Source organism: Antechinus flavipes, chromosome 2, assembly GCF_016432865.1.
Source record: "Antechinus flavipes isolate AdamAnt ecotype Samford, QLD, Australia chromosome 2, AdamAnt_v2, whole genome shotgun sequence".
Taxonomy (NCBI): Eukaryota; Metazoa; Chordata; class Mammalia; order Dasyuromorphia; family Dasyuridae; genus Antechinus; species Antechinus flavipes.
Genome location: NC_067399.1, coordinates 587,708,151 through 587,724,594, shown reverse-complemented (window position 1 = coordinate 587,724,594; position 16,444 = coordinate 587,708,151). Strand labels below are relative to the sequence as shown.

General features: G+C 40.5%; 1 protein-coding gene and 1 long non-coding RNA gene across 3 annotated transcripts in view; one reads left to right on the top strand and one right to left on the bottom strand.

The window, feature by feature from the left end:
- XPNPEP1 (X-prolyl aminopeptidase 1) overlaps positions 1-16,444 on the top strand; it is a 56,122-nt gene that overhangs the window by 18,782 nt on the left and 20,896 nt on the right. For both annotated transcript variants that reach the window (XM_051981380.1, XM_051981378.1), the window contains exons 3-9: positions 3,509-3,572; positions 4,855-4,959; positions 7,813-7,905; positions 8,373-8,516; positions 11,509-11,604; positions 13,727-13,808; positions 14,983-15,193. In XM_051981380.1, coding sequence (XP_051837340.1) covers positions 3,509-3,572; positions 4,855-4,959; positions 7,813-7,905; positions 8,373-8,516; positions 11,509-11,604; positions 13,727-13,808; positions 14,983-15,193 — 795 coding nt within the window. The remainder of the gene's footprint in view (positions 1-3,508; positions 3,573-4,854; positions 4,960-7,812; positions 7,906-8,372; positions 8,517-11,508; positions 11,605-13,726; positions 13,809-14,982; positions 15,194-16,444) is intronic.
- LOC127551569 (uncharacterized) lies at positions 13,817-14,958 on the bottom strand. The gene is made up of 3 exons (XR_007951124.1): positions 14,876-14,958; positions 14,335-14,825; positions 13,817-14,189 (listed from the first exon to the last, which is right to left on the bottom strand). It is a non-coding gene; the product is annotated as an uncharacterized LOC127551569 (long non-coding RNA).

Genomic DNA, 16,444 nt, shown 5'->3' with positions numbered 1-16,444 from the left:
TTAATGCTGAGTCCTAGGAGGCCATGTACTGTGGGAGTGAGGAATAAGAGAAGAGGAACCTCTGCAGTTTGGAGTGAGGAGGGGGGGACTGGATGGACTCATGCCAGCAGTATTTTGAAATCCATGAAATTTGTCTATGACCTTCTCCCACCTCCTTTTCCAGGCCTCTCCTACCTCTTGGTGCCTTGATGTTGCCTTCAGCTCCCTGCTAGTGTATATTGCCCTCAGGCTGAACTATTGCAAAGTGTTCTAAGGACCTCTCTCTATGAATAATAACTCTCCCTGCTCCTCCAGCTTGAGCTTGGGAATGGGGACCAGTGGAAAGAGCAATAGATTTGAGAAAAAAACCCCAAGTTTCAAATCCCAGCTTTTCTGTCAAAGGATTTTAACATAGGATATCAAATTCAAATGATTATGATGGTTATACTTAGGGAATCCTAGAGAATCAACTAAAAATTATTTGAATAACTACCAACATTAGCAAAGTTACCACATATAAAATAAGCCCACCTAAATCAGCATTTCTATCTATATATTACCAACAAAGCCCAGCAGCAAGAGACAGAAATTCCATTTAAAACAATTATAGACAATATAAAGTAACTGGAAGTTTGCCTGCCAAGACAAATCCAAGAATTAATATCATATCACTTGCTTCTAGGTAGACTGAATCCATATATAATAAAAATGACAATTTTATCTAAGTTAATTTGTTCACTCAGTGTCATAACAACCAGAACACCCCACCATTATTTTATGGAGCTAGAAAAAATAATAACAATTCATCTGGAAGAAGAAAAGGTCAAGAATATTAGGAGAATTAATGAAAAAAAATGTATTGGAAGGTTGCCTAGCCAAACCAGATTTCAAACTTTATTATAAAGTAGTAATTTTCAAAACAATCTGGTACTGGCTAAGAAATAGTGTGGTGGATTAGTGGAATAGATTAGGTACACAGTGGCAACTGATTATAGTAATCTAGTGTTTAATAAGCCCAAAGACCTCAGTCTCTGGGATGGAAATTTGACAGTGTTGGGGAAATTAGAAAACTCTACGACAATACCAAGATAAGGCTAAAATGGATACACAATTTAGACATAAAGGGTGATACCCTAATCAAGGAGTAGTCTATCTGTGGAGAAGGAAAAAATAAAATATATGACCAAACAAGAGATAAGAGTATTACAAAATGTAAAATGATATTAAATTAAAAAGGTTTTGCACAAATAAAATCAACACATTCAAGATTAGAAGAAAAGCAGAAATCTGGGAAACAATTTTTATAAGATATCTTTGAGAGAAGCCTCAGTTCCCAAATATATAGAAAACTGAATCAAATTTATAAGAACACAAGTCATTCCCCAATTGATAATAATCAAAGGATTATATCTTGAATTGTCAGTTTTCACATGAAAGAAATTAAATCTACCTATAGTTATATGAAAAAATGCTCTAAATCACTACCACTTAGAGAAATGCAAATTACAATAACTCTGAGGTATCACTTCATACTTATCAGATTGGCTAATATGACAGAAAAATAAAATGATAAACATTGGAAAAGATGTAGAAAAGTTGGGACACATGTTCTGTTGATGGAATTGTGGCAAACTTTTTTACCCATTTTGGAGAACAATTTGGAACTATGTCCAAAGGGCAATCAGACTGTGCATATCCTTTGATCCAGTAATACCATTTCTAAGATCTCAAAGAGATCATAAAAAAGGGGAAAGGACTTACATGTATAAAGATATATGTAACAGCTCTCTTTGTGGTGGTAAAGTATTGTAAGTTGAGGGGATACTATCAGTTGGAGAATGGCTGAACAAGTTATGGTACATGAATGTATTGGAAGACTATTGTGCTGTAAGAAGAAGTGTAGATTTTGGAAAAACCTGGAAAAGCTTGTATGAACTGATGCAAAGTGAAGTGAGTAGAACCTGGAGAACATTGTATACAGTAATAATGCTGTCCATATCCAGAGAAAGAACTGATGGCATCTGAATGCAGATTGAAACATTATTTTTACTTTATTTTTTTCCATTTTTTCTCTTATGCAAGCTATATTTTTTCTTAGCAAATTATCTTGTCTTTCACAACATGATTAACATTGAAAATATGTTTTATGTGATACTACATATATAACCTATATCATATTGCTTATATTAGGGAGGGGGAGGGAAAAAAGAAGAAAATCTAGAACTCAAAATTTTATAAAAAATGAATGTTAAAAATCATCTTTACATTTAATTGGAAAAACTACTCTAACAAAACCCATCAAAACCAATATTCTTTAGAATTGTTTCTTTTATACAAAGTCAGAATCTATGAGGGAAATCAATGGGGCTACTTTGGAGGTCAAGAGCAACATATTTATAAACCTTTATGAAAAGACTTTTAAAAAAAGACTTAAAAAAAAAAAGGAAAAATTGAAGCTAAATTTAAAAGCTTGCTGCCAGAAATATGATATGTTTAAATTATACTAGAAGACAATCTCTATACAATGAGGAAAACCAGAGGAAAACCAGTTCTTCATCTGTTCTCTCTCTGTCTAATTCGTCCTCCCTAAGGAAGAAGACAGAGGATCAGGAGGATCCTTAAGGATATTTAGTCTTCACTGGGAGCAGTTGTGATGTACCAAGACCTGAATTTGAATTCTCTCATTAAAAACAAAACAAACAAAAAAACTGTTTGATTCAGTTTTCCAAGTTGTAAAGTGGGCATAATAATAATAATACCTACCTCCAGGAGTTGTGAAGATTAAATGAGATATTTGTAAAGTGTGTAGCACAACAGTAATAAATCCTCCCTTCTTTCCTCCTGTGTGTTTTTGGATATGCCTTGACTTCTCTATCTCAGTTTTTCCACCTATAAAATGAAAATAATAGTTAACCTGTATTTTGAAATACTGTGTGCAGTTAAAAAGGTTTTTATAAAATAGGAGGTACCATGTAAATCAACTCTTTTGTTTGCATACTTCACTTGATATTATTGATTTATTCTGAGAAAAATTTTAGATGAAACAATATTTCAGAGGATTTATGCTTATATACAGTGAGCAAGCAAGTTAATGCTAGTGGGACCCAAGTGCTAGCTGGTGTTTTTCATAGGCTGTTAGGTTTGTATCTGTAGACCAAAGAAATAGTATATCTAGGCCAATATCTTGGCATCTGGGTCATGATATTTTGTTGCTTGGGGCAACTTAACTAGGGCATAACCTGTATTGTCTGGTATTCTCCTTTTGATTTCTGTTTGCTGTGCTTATCTCCTCACCTAGATTGTAATCTGCTTCAAGAGCAGACCCTTTTACACACACACACACACACACACACACACACACACACACACACACACTTTTTTTAGTGGGAGAGGGGAAGGTGAGGTACTTCCTAATCTAGCATGTTCTGGAGCCTGTAGATGATGTCCCACCAAGATCAGATTGCTTTTTTGTTTTGTATGGCCCTTGGGGTAGCTATGCTCTAAATTAGTGGCCCTTTTTATTTTCCAGAGTGAGTATATTGCCCCCTGTGACTGCAGGCGTGCTTTTGTGTCTGGATTTGATGGCTCAGCTGGTAAGTTATCTCAAACTTTAATCTGTGTATTCATGTATCTTTTCCCCCCTTCCTGATAGTAATTAGACCAGGTCTCAGGGTGTGTGAGTGTGTGTGTGTGTGTGTGTGTGTGTGTGTGTGTGTGTGTGTTACATAATCCAAAAGAAAATGCAAACCAGATGTTCTGTTTCATTTCTGTTGTTTGACTTTGAGTCCCGAGCTCCAATGTGCTCCTTAAGCTCTTTGCCCCTTTCCCTGCAGTCCCTGCCCTGTAGATCATAGAATAGCTCTATTAACTATTCTGTGTAGTACTCCCAAGGACATGGAGGCTTGTTGGCTCATTTGCAGTTAGGACACAAACAAAAAGATTTCATGGTGGGTCCAGTCTGGCCTTGCCATCTTTTATTGTGAGAGTGTGTGTGAGTGAATGAGTGTATGTGTATGTGTGTGTGTGTGTGTGTGTGTGTGTGTGTGCGTGTGTGCACCTTTTTGGGTTTGAATTTTGGACCCCTCTAAATAGTTAAAATTACAAGCCAGTGATTTAAACAGCCAGTGCTAAAGGCCCTTTCCCTCATGATGAGCTCATGGTTTCCCTTTCCAAGTGCCTTCAATGGTTTGCTCATACTTATCATTTGTGCCTGATAACTGCTGACGGCTTCAAGCCTGTTACACTTGGGGCAAGTTAGGGGTGGAGGAGGGAGAGAATACTGCATGTTAGCGTACAAATTCAACCCCCTCCTCCCCTTCCCACATATGACTGCTCAGTGCCCTGGGTTGGACTGGATTGTGCTTTTTTTGGGCAAGTCAGATAGAATCCCAGTAGAGGTTTAAAAATTAAGGAACTGAGAGACCCTTTAGGACAGTAAATAGTAGGGGAGATGAATTGGTTTCTGTGATGTATCAGAGTGAACCAGTGTGGTCTCTGATGGCTCGAAAGAAGCCTCAGCCCAATCTTGTTTGCAGTTTTTGAGATTTTTTTTCCTTAGCATTTGAGTTTTTTTCCTATGGACCTACTCTCTTGTTGTTTAGCTGCACTGCCAATCTGAATGATCTCATGGTGCTGTTTTATTTTCTTTTTATATAACATGGCTCTGGGGTTAAGTAAGTTTCAGCTCCAGGATTATCTCTGAGCCAGAGAGAATAATGGCAGCTGTGGATATTTTGAGATGGATTTTCCTTTTTGTCACAAAATTGTACTTGTTCTCTAGTGACTGGGAAGCTTGTCATGGCTATACTTTGTTTAGGAATGGGTTTATTAAAAAAAAATTCACTTCTTTTTGTTACTCCTTCACCTCTGCCATAGGTACAGCCATTGTCACAGAGCAGCATGCAGCCATGTGGACTGATGGACGCTACTTTCTTCAAGCTGCCAAGCAGATGGACAATAACTGGACTCTCATGAAGATGGGTGGGTAGGGGTTGCTGAATGCTTACCTAGACCCAGTAGAAAATGGTGGAATGTTGCTTTTTTGTCCCAGGGACAGCCAGAGAAAGAGGTTTATCAGGCACTGAAAAATCCCACAGGTTCTCAGTCTCATGGTGACAATAGGCTCTTTTCTTTGTAGCATGACTTCTGGTCATACTGGCATATTTAATTGCTGACTTTTTTCTTTTATCACTTTGTTTAGGGTGCTATGCTAGAGACTGAGATGTATAGAGAGTTTTTCTGCCCTCATAGCGGTTTTTTTTTTTTAATTTAAATTTTATTTTATTTAATAATAACTTTGTATTGACAGAATCCATGCCAGGGTAATTTTTTACAACATTATCCCTTGCACTCGCTTATGTTAAGTTTTTTCCCCTCCCTCCCTCCCCCCCCCCCCAAGATGGCAAGCAGTCCTATATATGTTAAATATGTTGCAGTATATCCTAGATACAATACATATTTGCAGAACCAAACAGTTCTCCTGTTGCACAGGGAGAATTGGATTCAGAAGGTAAAAATAACTCGGGAAGAAAATCAAAAATGCAAATAGTTCACATTCGTTTCCCAGTGTTCCTTCTCTGGGTGTAGCTGTCTTTGTCCATCATTTATCCATTGAAACTCAGTTAGGTCTCTTTGTCATAGAAATCCACTTCCATCAGAATACATCCTCATACAATATTGTTGTCGAAGTGTATAATGATCTCCTGGTTCTGCTCATCTCACTTAGCATCAGTCCATGTATCTCTCCAAGCCTCTCTGTATTCATTCTGCTGGTCATTCCTTACAGAGCAATAATATTCCATAACATTCATATACCACAATTTACCAAGCCATTCTCCAATTGATGGGCATCCATTCATTTTCCAGTTTCTAGCCACTACAAACAGGGCTGCTACAAACATTTTGTCACATACAGGTCCCTTTCCCTTCTTTAGTATCTCTTTGGGGTATAAGCCCAATAGAAACACTGCTGGATCTAAGGGTACCTCATAGCATTCTTAAGGAAACTAAAACATATCCGGTGTAATAAGGTGAAAAGTGCTTTAGAGAAGTACAAAATAAAATACTCTGTATGTGTATGTTCAGGTGTGGGAGAGATTACTCTTAGCTGGAAGCAACCAGGAAGGCATCATGATTGAAGTAGAATTTGAGAATGGTCTTAAAGGAAGGTAGAATATATTAATTGTAAGAGAAAGGTGGGCATGGAATCTGTGAATGGATAATGTCATTAACAATGGTACAAAGGCTAGAAAGTGTTGGATGTTTGGGGATGAAGGTTAGAAAATATCAGATGCTCAATGAATATACCAATCATATCATGATAGTTTTTCTTAGTGTGAAGTAGTGATGTGGAGTCCTTCAAGGAAATGATATAGGAGATTTTGTCATCTACTTTTTGAGGACTTGAGTGGGTACATGGATGGTATCCTACTAAATGTATAGGTCTAGGTTCAGTATTCTGGAATCTATCAAGTGTCAGCCTAAACGAATCCTGGAGCATCAGAAGCAGAGGTGTAGTATGTTTGGTTTTTCTTCCCTGTCTGGAGTAATGAAGTCAAAGGCCATATGAAATCATTGAAGGCAAATCAGTACCGGATTTGAGAGATTTCCCCTCTTTCTCTGTATAGTTATGAACACTCACCAGCAAGAACATGGGAGTGGGAAAAGAGGTCCCTCTTTGGCTAAAGAATTGGTAATACTAGGGATAGAAATGAGGAAAACCTGGGAAAAGAAAAGACCAGAAACACTTGACATTTCTTGTTCCTTAGAGGAGAATAATAGGGAAAGTAAATTATTATGCAATACTCTGGGGTAAAAAGTCTGGGGAATTCAGTGACTGGACAATGACAGCTAGGCTTTTGCCATAATTAACTTGATCTATGTGGGGATCTTGCCACGTAGATTGGATTTGGCTAACCAGTGAGTGTGAGTTCCCCTGGAGTTTGCCCAAAGAAAAACCTTTTGTCTTCTTTTTCTGGAAATCACATGACTTTTACTTGTGCATTAAGGGGCCAACTTGGCTAATAAGTGGCTTGGTGGTTTAAAAACCACTAGGGGAGGTGGAGAGCAAAGATTAAAGCAACAAAGGGAGGTGGTATTTATGTTGTGGACACTAGTGTTTTTTTTTTTTTTTTTTAAAGAACTTTGATTCTTTGTTTTTTACAGACCGTTCCTAAGAAATAGTATTTTGCAGTTCTCAAAGAGAGATGTGAATCTTACTAAATTGTTAAGGGTGCTATTTGGATTCAAGTTATCTTGGTTATTCTAAACTTTGCTGGTTTTTAAAACGTCTCTTTGCTATTCAGGTGCTTGTATGATACTTTTAAGGTTTAAATCCTAGCTCTTGAGAAATTATCTTCAGCTCCACCATGTCCATAATTCCTTTTAGATAAATAAACATCCTCATTTGTTAGCATTGAGTATAGTGGCATGGGCCCTTATTCCTGATAGATGCTCATCCTTTTCCAACTTAGTATCTTCCTTCTGGTTGGTAGGAGTAGATAAATTAGGATTGCTGAGGTTACAGGGATGATTCTTTTGTCCATTTTCCTAAAAATTTACCTTAGAATAAAATTGGTATTTACCAGGGAGACAGTATGGGGATAATATTTGTCTTCTGGTTGAATTATCTTATGCTCTTTACTTAATTCACTTTTTTCTAAGCCATCTCATGATCTTCTTCCTTGACTTAATGAAGTTCAAATTTCCTAAAGCTTTCCAATCGTTTTTTAGTAGGAGATTGAGTAATTAAGACTCTGTACCAGTTTTTGGTTTCTTTTTAATTGACAGGACCATCTTTGTCCAATTGTGAGTTATTTTTGCATGTCCTTTCAGGTCTGAAGGACACACCAACTCAGGAAGACTGGTTGGTGAATGTACTTCCCGAAGGATCCAAAGTTGGTGTGGACCCTCTGATCATTCCATCAGGTTAGTGAATATGATCTATTCTAGCCTTACTGATAAAGTGCCTGTTAGCCTTGACTTCCTTGTAAGATATTACAGAATGGCAAATATGCTTTGATGGATGCTGGATTATAGGATTATAGAATTCTGAAGCTGAAGGGGACCGTAGAGATCAGCTAATCACTTGCCTCATTTCACAGTTGAGGAATATGTATTCTGGAGAAGACGACTCATATTAAAAAAACTAGTTCTTATGGTTTCTCTACATAAGGGTCTTTTGCCCATATCATATGCAACACTATGTAAAGCACTGTAAAATGGTGGAAAGAGGTGGGGGGTTGAACCAATGTAATGCAGTTGGTTCCTTCCCCCATTTTTCTGATTTTAGAGAAAGGATGGAAGAAGAATTGACTTTGGGAATACCTAGGGAACAGGATTCAATCTGCCTCTGCTCTAATGTGTTTTCATGACTATGCTGTTGGTTTCCCTAGATCAATGGAAAAAGATGGCCAAGGTCCTGAGAGGTGCAGGTCACTATCTCGTCCCTGTCAAAGAAAATCTTGTTGACAAGATCTGGACAGATCGTCCTCAACGCCCCTGTAAACCTCTTCTAACCTTGGGCCTGGATTATGCAGGTTAGTGCTTGGATTTTCCTGTTTCATATTTTTTCCTCTTTCGCATCATCTTTATTAAAGTCCCTAGCATCAGCTTTGAGCTGTCATGAGATTTTCTTCTCTCCTGGTATGATGTGGCATTTGCTTAAAGTAATGGTTCCATTCAGTTTGTAATGCCTCTTAATGAGGCTTGGTTTATTCTTACAAAACTCTTTTGAATAGCTCTTTTCTTCCTTGTTGTTCTGAAGGCAATGTTCTTTCGTTCTGAGTTGCTAACTGTTGCCCCTCTAATTTATTTACTCTTGGGAGCAGCTGAGAGTTTTCCTTGCTCCTCTTAAAGTGGTATTTGCTTACTTGCTAATTTTTTTTCCTTCAAATTTTAGATTGTGAGCTGGAGATTGTGTGGGTATGGCATGGGGGTGGAGGTGGCGTAGTCCCCACAGCCAGTCAGTGTTCTTAGTAGGTAGTGAGTGATGAATTTGAGGGTAAAGTTTGGATATCAGATAGCACCAAGGGAGTGAGACTCAAGCTGCAGGGGAGGGAATTTTAGCTATGAAATGTAAAGGGAGGGGGTAGCTTGTGGAATTTAGGCACACTGCCCAGAAGGGGTCCTGGGAAGATAGTATGGAAGACCAGTCTCCAGGGTAGGGTTTTAAAAAGCATTCCAGAGGTGATCTTCAAAGCATCCTTTTGTCAGGGAGGTGGAACCTCCCAGCTTCTTCTTTTCACTCTTGGAGAATCTTATAACTTCTTCTTAGGTATTTGCTGTCAAAGCCCAGTGACCCAAGGTTAGGTTGACTTTTACTCCTTGCATGTTTTGAATTTCTTTTGGAGCCTTGGCTCCCACCGTTGGTCCTTCAGCTTAGAGGAAGGAGATGGGGCACTCATGAGCTTTGTTTGCCAAATCTCTGCCCCACTGGAAAACACCAAACTTATTGGCAGGTAGTGACAGATGTAAGGGATTGGCTTTCTTTCCAGAGCTGACAGATGCCCCAACTCCCAATGCTCGGGTTGGCAGAAAACTCCTTGCATTGGAAGGGGAACTTTAAGTAGGTAATTCCTAGACATAGGTGCAGCCTTAGTTTTCCTGAGCTTCAGTATTATATGTTTAGCTTCCTGTTGGAGTGAATATCCTGTACACATTGCAAACTTAATGTAGTCTATCCCAAACAGAACTCATTATCCTTCACTTGTACTCTTCCCCTTTCCAGATTTCTTTATTTCCACTGAGGTATCACTATTCTTCAGTCACTCAAGTTAATCTCAAAAGTCATTTTCAACTTCTGATACCCACTCACAGCACATCTAACCAGATCAATCTGCTTTCTACTTTTGTATATTTTTTGCTTCCATTTCCTTTTCTCAAATGTCAGTGCCTAGTTCAGGTCCTATTGTGATAGTCTCCTCATTGGGCTTCCTGCATCATTTCTTTCTCCTCTACAGTCCATCTTCCACTTCCCTGACCAGGTGATTATTTTCTTAAGTATAAGTCTGGCCATATCATTTTATCTACTCATTGGGTCTCATCTCCAGAGATTTTCAGTTTTTTTTCAGAGACCTCAGTTTCCTCATTTGTTAATTTGAGGTGTTGGGATCCTCTTCTAATAATTCCTTGGATGAGGATTAATCATCATAGCTGGTTTGCGGGCCATATTTTGTTGCTTCAAGAGACTGTAGCATGCATAATGGCCATACCCCAGTAGATGGGCTAAACCAGGTTGAGGGTAAATGACAGACCTCAAACCTGTTGATGAGTTAGGGAGGTGTCTATGCCAAAGGTGATGGAATGGGCAAATGAGAACAACTTGTTTCCGGGGACATGAAAGTCACTAAAGTAGGCAATGTGGAACTATTAAAGCTTGAGTAGACATTGAAGACGCCAAGGTCATCCCCTGCATTCTGGGCCATCGCCAATCTTTCTGATTTTTATCTTGCCACTGGGCTTTAATGATTGTAGAAGAATGAGTCTAATGACTTTGTGTGACTCCTTCATTTTAATCCAATTCACATGTAAGTCAAGATATCACCTTGTGATGTAACTAGTCCTCTTTGAAAATGAAGGACAAATAGCAGCAGAAATAATAACTCTATCCTTCTCCTCTAAGTACATTATTCCTGCTTTGACTTCATAGTCAATAAATATTAACTAAGCACACTTTGTTTAGTGCTAGGCATTGTGCTTAGTGCTGGGGATATGACAAAAGACAAAAGCTAGTTTTGTTGTGAGGTGTTCACAATCTAATGGGGAGAGAAGTAGGAAGGACATTTTGCCCAATGTTCTTATTTTATAGATGAGGAAAATGATATATAGGTTAATTGATTTGTCATAAATAGAACTGTTAGAGTTGAGATTTGAACCTAGGTCTTCTGGCTAAAGAGATGTTTGTTCCATAGTTCTATGCTTCTATTTCATTACAGTTGTGTATGAGGCCCTTCATTTTTAAGGCTTAGATATTTTAAGTGATTTCTCCAAGGCCATGCAGTAAGTACTAGATTCAGGATTTAAAGCCATGTCTTCTGATTCTGATTCCACCATCTTTCTATTACCCATTCTTCCCAGTCACATTTGCTCAAGAGACTTGTAATGTGTTGTCATTAGTTGCTTTCTCAATTGAAACCATAGAAGATTGTTAAAGCTAAATAAGTCCTCCATTCAGTATTTGGCCTTTAAGATTTTCAAATATCACACCCATTTTATAGAGGAATATATCATAAATGAGTATGTTAAAACTTAAGTAATTTGTTGAAGTTTGTTTGTATAGCTAGCAAGTAATAGGAAAAGAAGGGAATGACTAGTACCCATGTTTCCTATTTTCTTGGGCAAAAAAACCCCCTTTCTTTTCTATAAAATTAAAACTTTATTGGATGTTGGTGGAATTGTGAGGATTCGATATGGCACTCTCTCTTATGGAATTTATACTTTAGTAGATCATATTAGACTATGGAAGCACTTATGCTGTGAGAAGTTTCCTGAGAGAATGGGTCTTAAATCTAGGATTTTTATTTATTTTAGGTGTGGCCTGGAAGGACAAGGTTGCTGACCTCCGAGTGAAAATGGCAGAGAGAAAAGTGATGTGGTTTGTGGTCACTGCCCTGGATGAGATTGCATGTGAGTACTCTGATTTCACTGTTTGGGTGTGTTACTCTATCTTATTGTAAGTTCTCTGGAATCTCTTTCCTCACCTCATTTTACTTACTGAGAGGCTGTGGAATGAAGAGTGATTCAGTTACAGTACCAAATGCATACAAGAGATGTCTATTAAGATTGAATGTCGGGTATACCTAAGGGAATGTAGTCTTATGAAGGATTAATATTAAATTCAGAGGCTAAAAATAACCAGATGAGTGATACCTACCTACTAGTGGTCATTTACATTAGAAACTGCTTCTATGAAGGATCCCAAGTGTGGCTAAGTGTTCTAAATCATTCTCTGTCCTCTCTGTAGATCATATTAAACTGTTCCTCTCTAGTATTATAGGCAGTTATTTTCTCCACAGGAAATAGATTCCTCTGGCTAAATCTATAAGCTATACTGGGAATTAATCAGTTTTCATCTCTGAAGTTGCCTGTGCCTAATTTTTGAGTCCATGCTTACCAAAACCTAGATTGTTTTTCGGAGGGATCTCATAAGATCCGTTCTTTCTTTCTGACTCTCTGCCAAGTAGGAGGATAGCTTACTTTTGGCCTTAATCTCAAGACAAATTCCTCTTTTGAATTATATAAATATGTTTACATATATTGGATTTAATATATATAATATATATTGGATTGCTTGCCATCTAGGAGAGGGAGTGGCAGGAAGGAGAAGAAAATCTGAAACACGAAGCTATGCAAGGATCAATGCTGAAAATTTATCCGTGCATGTGTTTTGAAAATAAAAAGCTTTAAAAAGAAAAAAAGAGAAATTCCTCTTTTCTCTGTTCTGTCTCTGGAACACATGTACCTGTTTTCCATCCTGTGCAGTTAGGAAGTTTTTATGATAGTGTTAGCCTTGTTATAGTACTGTTAGAGTAATAGGTTGAAGATGTAAAGAGGTGATTTGGGGCATGGGTCCGGAGAAAAATTTCCTAACACTTAGAACCATCTCCAAATAGAATGGGCTGGGTGCTAGGTTTGCTTCCTTCTTCAAAGTCTTCATGCAAAATCTGGATGACCATTTGTTGAGAATATTATCCATGTGTGACTGCAAGCTCTCTCCCAACTATTGAATTCTTTAATTTCTCTGAGACGGATCTCATATACAAAGTGAGCTTATCACAGGCTCATGATTTCATATATTAAGAGCTAAAAGGAACTTCAAAGGTGACACTTCAGTTCTCTGACCCAGTGGATAGAGTGCTGGACCAGGGGCAGAAAGATTCAAATCTGACCTCAGACGTTTACTAGATATGAGATCCTGGGCAAGTCACTTAACCCTCTTTGCCTCAGTTTCCTCATTTGTAAAATGAACTGGAGAAAGAAATGACAAACCATCCTACTGTTTTTGCCAAAAAAACTTCAAAAGCGATCACAGAGAATCAGACAAACCTGAAAAATGACTGAATGAGTCTGAAGATGTAGAGTAGGAAGGGACTTTGGAGAATCTCTCTTTGGGGCCTTTCATTTTCACCCTGAGGCTAACGGCTGCCTGGACAGGTAGAAGGCAGAGCAGGATGGGCAGGCTCTGAGCGCCGGTCAGCGCCGGGACGATTCTGGACCGCGCTTCTTAGTTCTCGGTGCATTGCCGTGCCACAGCAGCTGTGACTCACATTTTCAGGGAAGCACTTCTAATTGGGACTCATTGAAACGCACAGGAAGGCCCTTATTTGGCTTCGGTTGTGTGTAGTTTGCCTGTTTTCCCTGGAGGTTGCTCCCAGCAGGCGTCCCCTTCCGCTGGGGAAGAGAGGGTGTATGTGTGAGCTTGGAAGCCTTGGGGGGGGGGAGGGGGAGGGGAGGGTCCCACCCAGGAAGGGAGTTAGTCACTCTAGCTGTCTTTGTCAGGCTCTGGCAGGGTTTCCCCACCAGCGCTGCATCCCTCTCTCCCGGAGCCTGGGACACAGTGTGGGCGCCATCGTGTGGCCAAGAAACACCCGGGAGTCCCAGTGGATGGAAGGCAGTTGTGGCCGCGGGCGTTTATTTTCCTGGGGGCTTTGGCTGCCAGTCCCTGGGCCCTTCTCTCTTTCCAGCCCTGGCGCTGGCTTCCTAGCTCATGCTGGGTGGGTGATGGGGGCCCCTCTGTTTTGTTTTCCAGGGCTGTTCAATCTCCGGGGATCAGACGTGGAGCACAACCCAGTATTTTTTTCCTACGCGATCGTGGGCACAGACACAATCAGGTGAATGCAGCACAGAGCAGTTTCCCCCTGAGCCTGCCCTCCCTGCCTCCCTGCTTGCTCTGGCGCCATCAGCACTGCCCAGGGATCGGGCAACATGGCCAGTTAAAGTGGGCAAAGCTCTTCTCCCCCAGACAGCGAGGTTCCTGTACTCTCTCCCTCCCTCCCTCCCCGCCAGTCCCGCCGGACTCTGGGCCGCTGCCTGTGGAAATGGCTTCTTTCTGCTGCCTCAGACTCAGTACACGTGCACTAATAAGTGCACAAGTAGGGGTGCGTTATCCCCTCAGTGGGCTGATGGATTCTCCGGCTGTCCTCTTCCATTGGCTAGGGTGGTCCTCTTCTTCTCCTTCTTTCCCTGTCCCATTCTTCTGTTTCCTGGCCCACCTCTTCTTCTCCTCCCTTTCCCTGTCCCATTCTTCTGTTTCCTGGCCCACTTCTTCTCCTTCTTTCCCTGTCCCATTTTTCTGTTTCCTGGCCCACCTCTTCTTCTCCTTCTTTCCCTGTCCCATTCTTCTGTTTTCTGGCCCACCTCTTCTTCTCCTTCTTTCCCTGTCCCATTCTTCTGTTTCCTGGCCCACCTCTTCTTCTCCTTCTTTCCCTGTCCCATTCTTCTGTTTCCTGGCCCAGCTCTTCTTCTCCTTCTTTCCCTGTCCCATTCTTCTGTTTCCTGGCCCACCTCTTCTTCTCCTCCCTTTCCCTGTCCCATTCTTCTGTTTCCTGGCCCACCTCTTCTTCTCCTCCCTTTCCCTGTCCCATTCTTCTGTTTTCTGGCCCACCTCTTCTTCTCCTCCTTTCCCTGTCCCATTCTTCTGTTTCCTGCCACCTCTTCTTCTCCTCCTTTCCCTGTCCCATTCTTCTGTTTCCTGGCCCACCTCTTCTTCTCCTCCCTTTCCCTGTCCCATTCTTCTGTTTCCTGGCCCACCTCTTCTTCTCCTTCTTTCCCTGTCCCATTCTTCTGTTTCCTGGCCCACCTCTTCTTCTCCTTCTTTCCCTGTCCCATTCTTCTGTTTCCTGGCCCACCTCTTCTTCTCCTTCCTTTCCCTGTCCCATTCTTCTGTTTCCTGGCCCACCTCTTCTTCTCCTCCCTTTCCCTGTCCCATTCTTCTGTTTCCTGGCCCACCTCTTCTTCTCCCTTTCCCTGTCCCATTCTTCTGTTTCCTGGCCCATCTCTCTTCAGGCTTTTTATTGATGGAGACCGGACCAAAGCACCTGATGTGAGGGAGCATCTACTGTTCAACTCCAGCCTGGCAGACGAGTTTAAAGTCCAAGTGCTTCCTTATAAATCCATTTTGACTGAGCTCAAGACCATCTGCACTGGCCTCTCCCCGAAGGACAAAGTGTGGATCAGTGATAAAGCCAGCTATGCTGTGACCGAGGCCATTCCCAAGGTGGGTGCCACTTGCTCCTAGTCCTGGATCTCTCCCAGTGTGCTCAGGTTGCTGACCTCTAGCAATTCCTGTCGGAACTGAGCCCCATTGTCTGTTTCCACCTACTGTCCAGTCATCAATTTCTTTGGAAACTGTTGTCAGATCAGAATGTTGGTTTTGCCCAATTTCTCTAGAACAAATTAGATTCAAGAGAAAGGGGAGGAAGAACCTGGAAGCCTGAGCAGTATGACAATCCTTTCTCTTTTCTCCCTCACCCCCTTCTGCTCCTGCAGCAAAAAGCTTCTGTTTAGGAATAGGGAAATACAACAAACCCTGTAGAAATAATAGGGGGAAGAATTTACTTGCAAGCAAACCTTTTCCTTTGAAATGGACCGGGGTCCAGAGGAGGGGTGTGCCAGGCTCCTGTTATCGGATGAGTTACTGAGCTGTGGAGAATTCTGAGGAGTCAACAAAGGCTTTATGCTGTTTATGGGCTAAATGGTCAGAGTATTAGCGCTTGAGTCATAAGAGAATTCTGGACTCTAAAGTTGAGGTAGACCCTCAACTTGAAGAAATTTTGCAATACCAGCCCTGCCAACTAAGAAGGCATTGCAAAAGTCTAGCTTAAAAGTGGTGAAGATCTGTATGTAGGAAGGTCATTATGGTATGAGTAAAGAGAAGATGATGGGAGAGAGAAATCTAGTGGAGGTTGAATGGATGAGACTTAACAACTAGTTGGATGTAGAAGAGAAAGAAGAGAAGATTTGTGGATAACTTGAAGAGGAATGAGTTTACAGGAAAAGATAATGAGTTTCACCGTTTTGGACATAATTTGTTTCAGACGTCTATGGGACTTCTAGGAGTTGTTGTCCAACAAGCAGTTGTTAATGTAGGAACTGAATGAATGAAATGAATAAACAGATAAGCATTTAGCAGAGTCATCTCAATAAAAAAGGAACCTGATTAGGTCCTTGAGAGAAATCACAGGAAGAGGAAAGAAGGGAATCCAAGGTAGTTTCCTGGAGAGTACTCACCCATGGTGGGCTGAAACTTAAATGTTGCTCTTGCAAAGGAGATTGGGAAAATGAGGCAGGTAGGAGGATAACCTCAGAACAGTATCACAAATACCTAACGGGGAGAAAGCGGGTGAAAAAAAAAAAAAGGATGAAATCTAGAAAAAGGCATTTGAGTTGATGAGTAGTGAGATCATCGGAGTCTTTGGGGAGGATAATAAAAAGGCAAGAATTGAGAGGGAGATTACAAAGTGGAGGC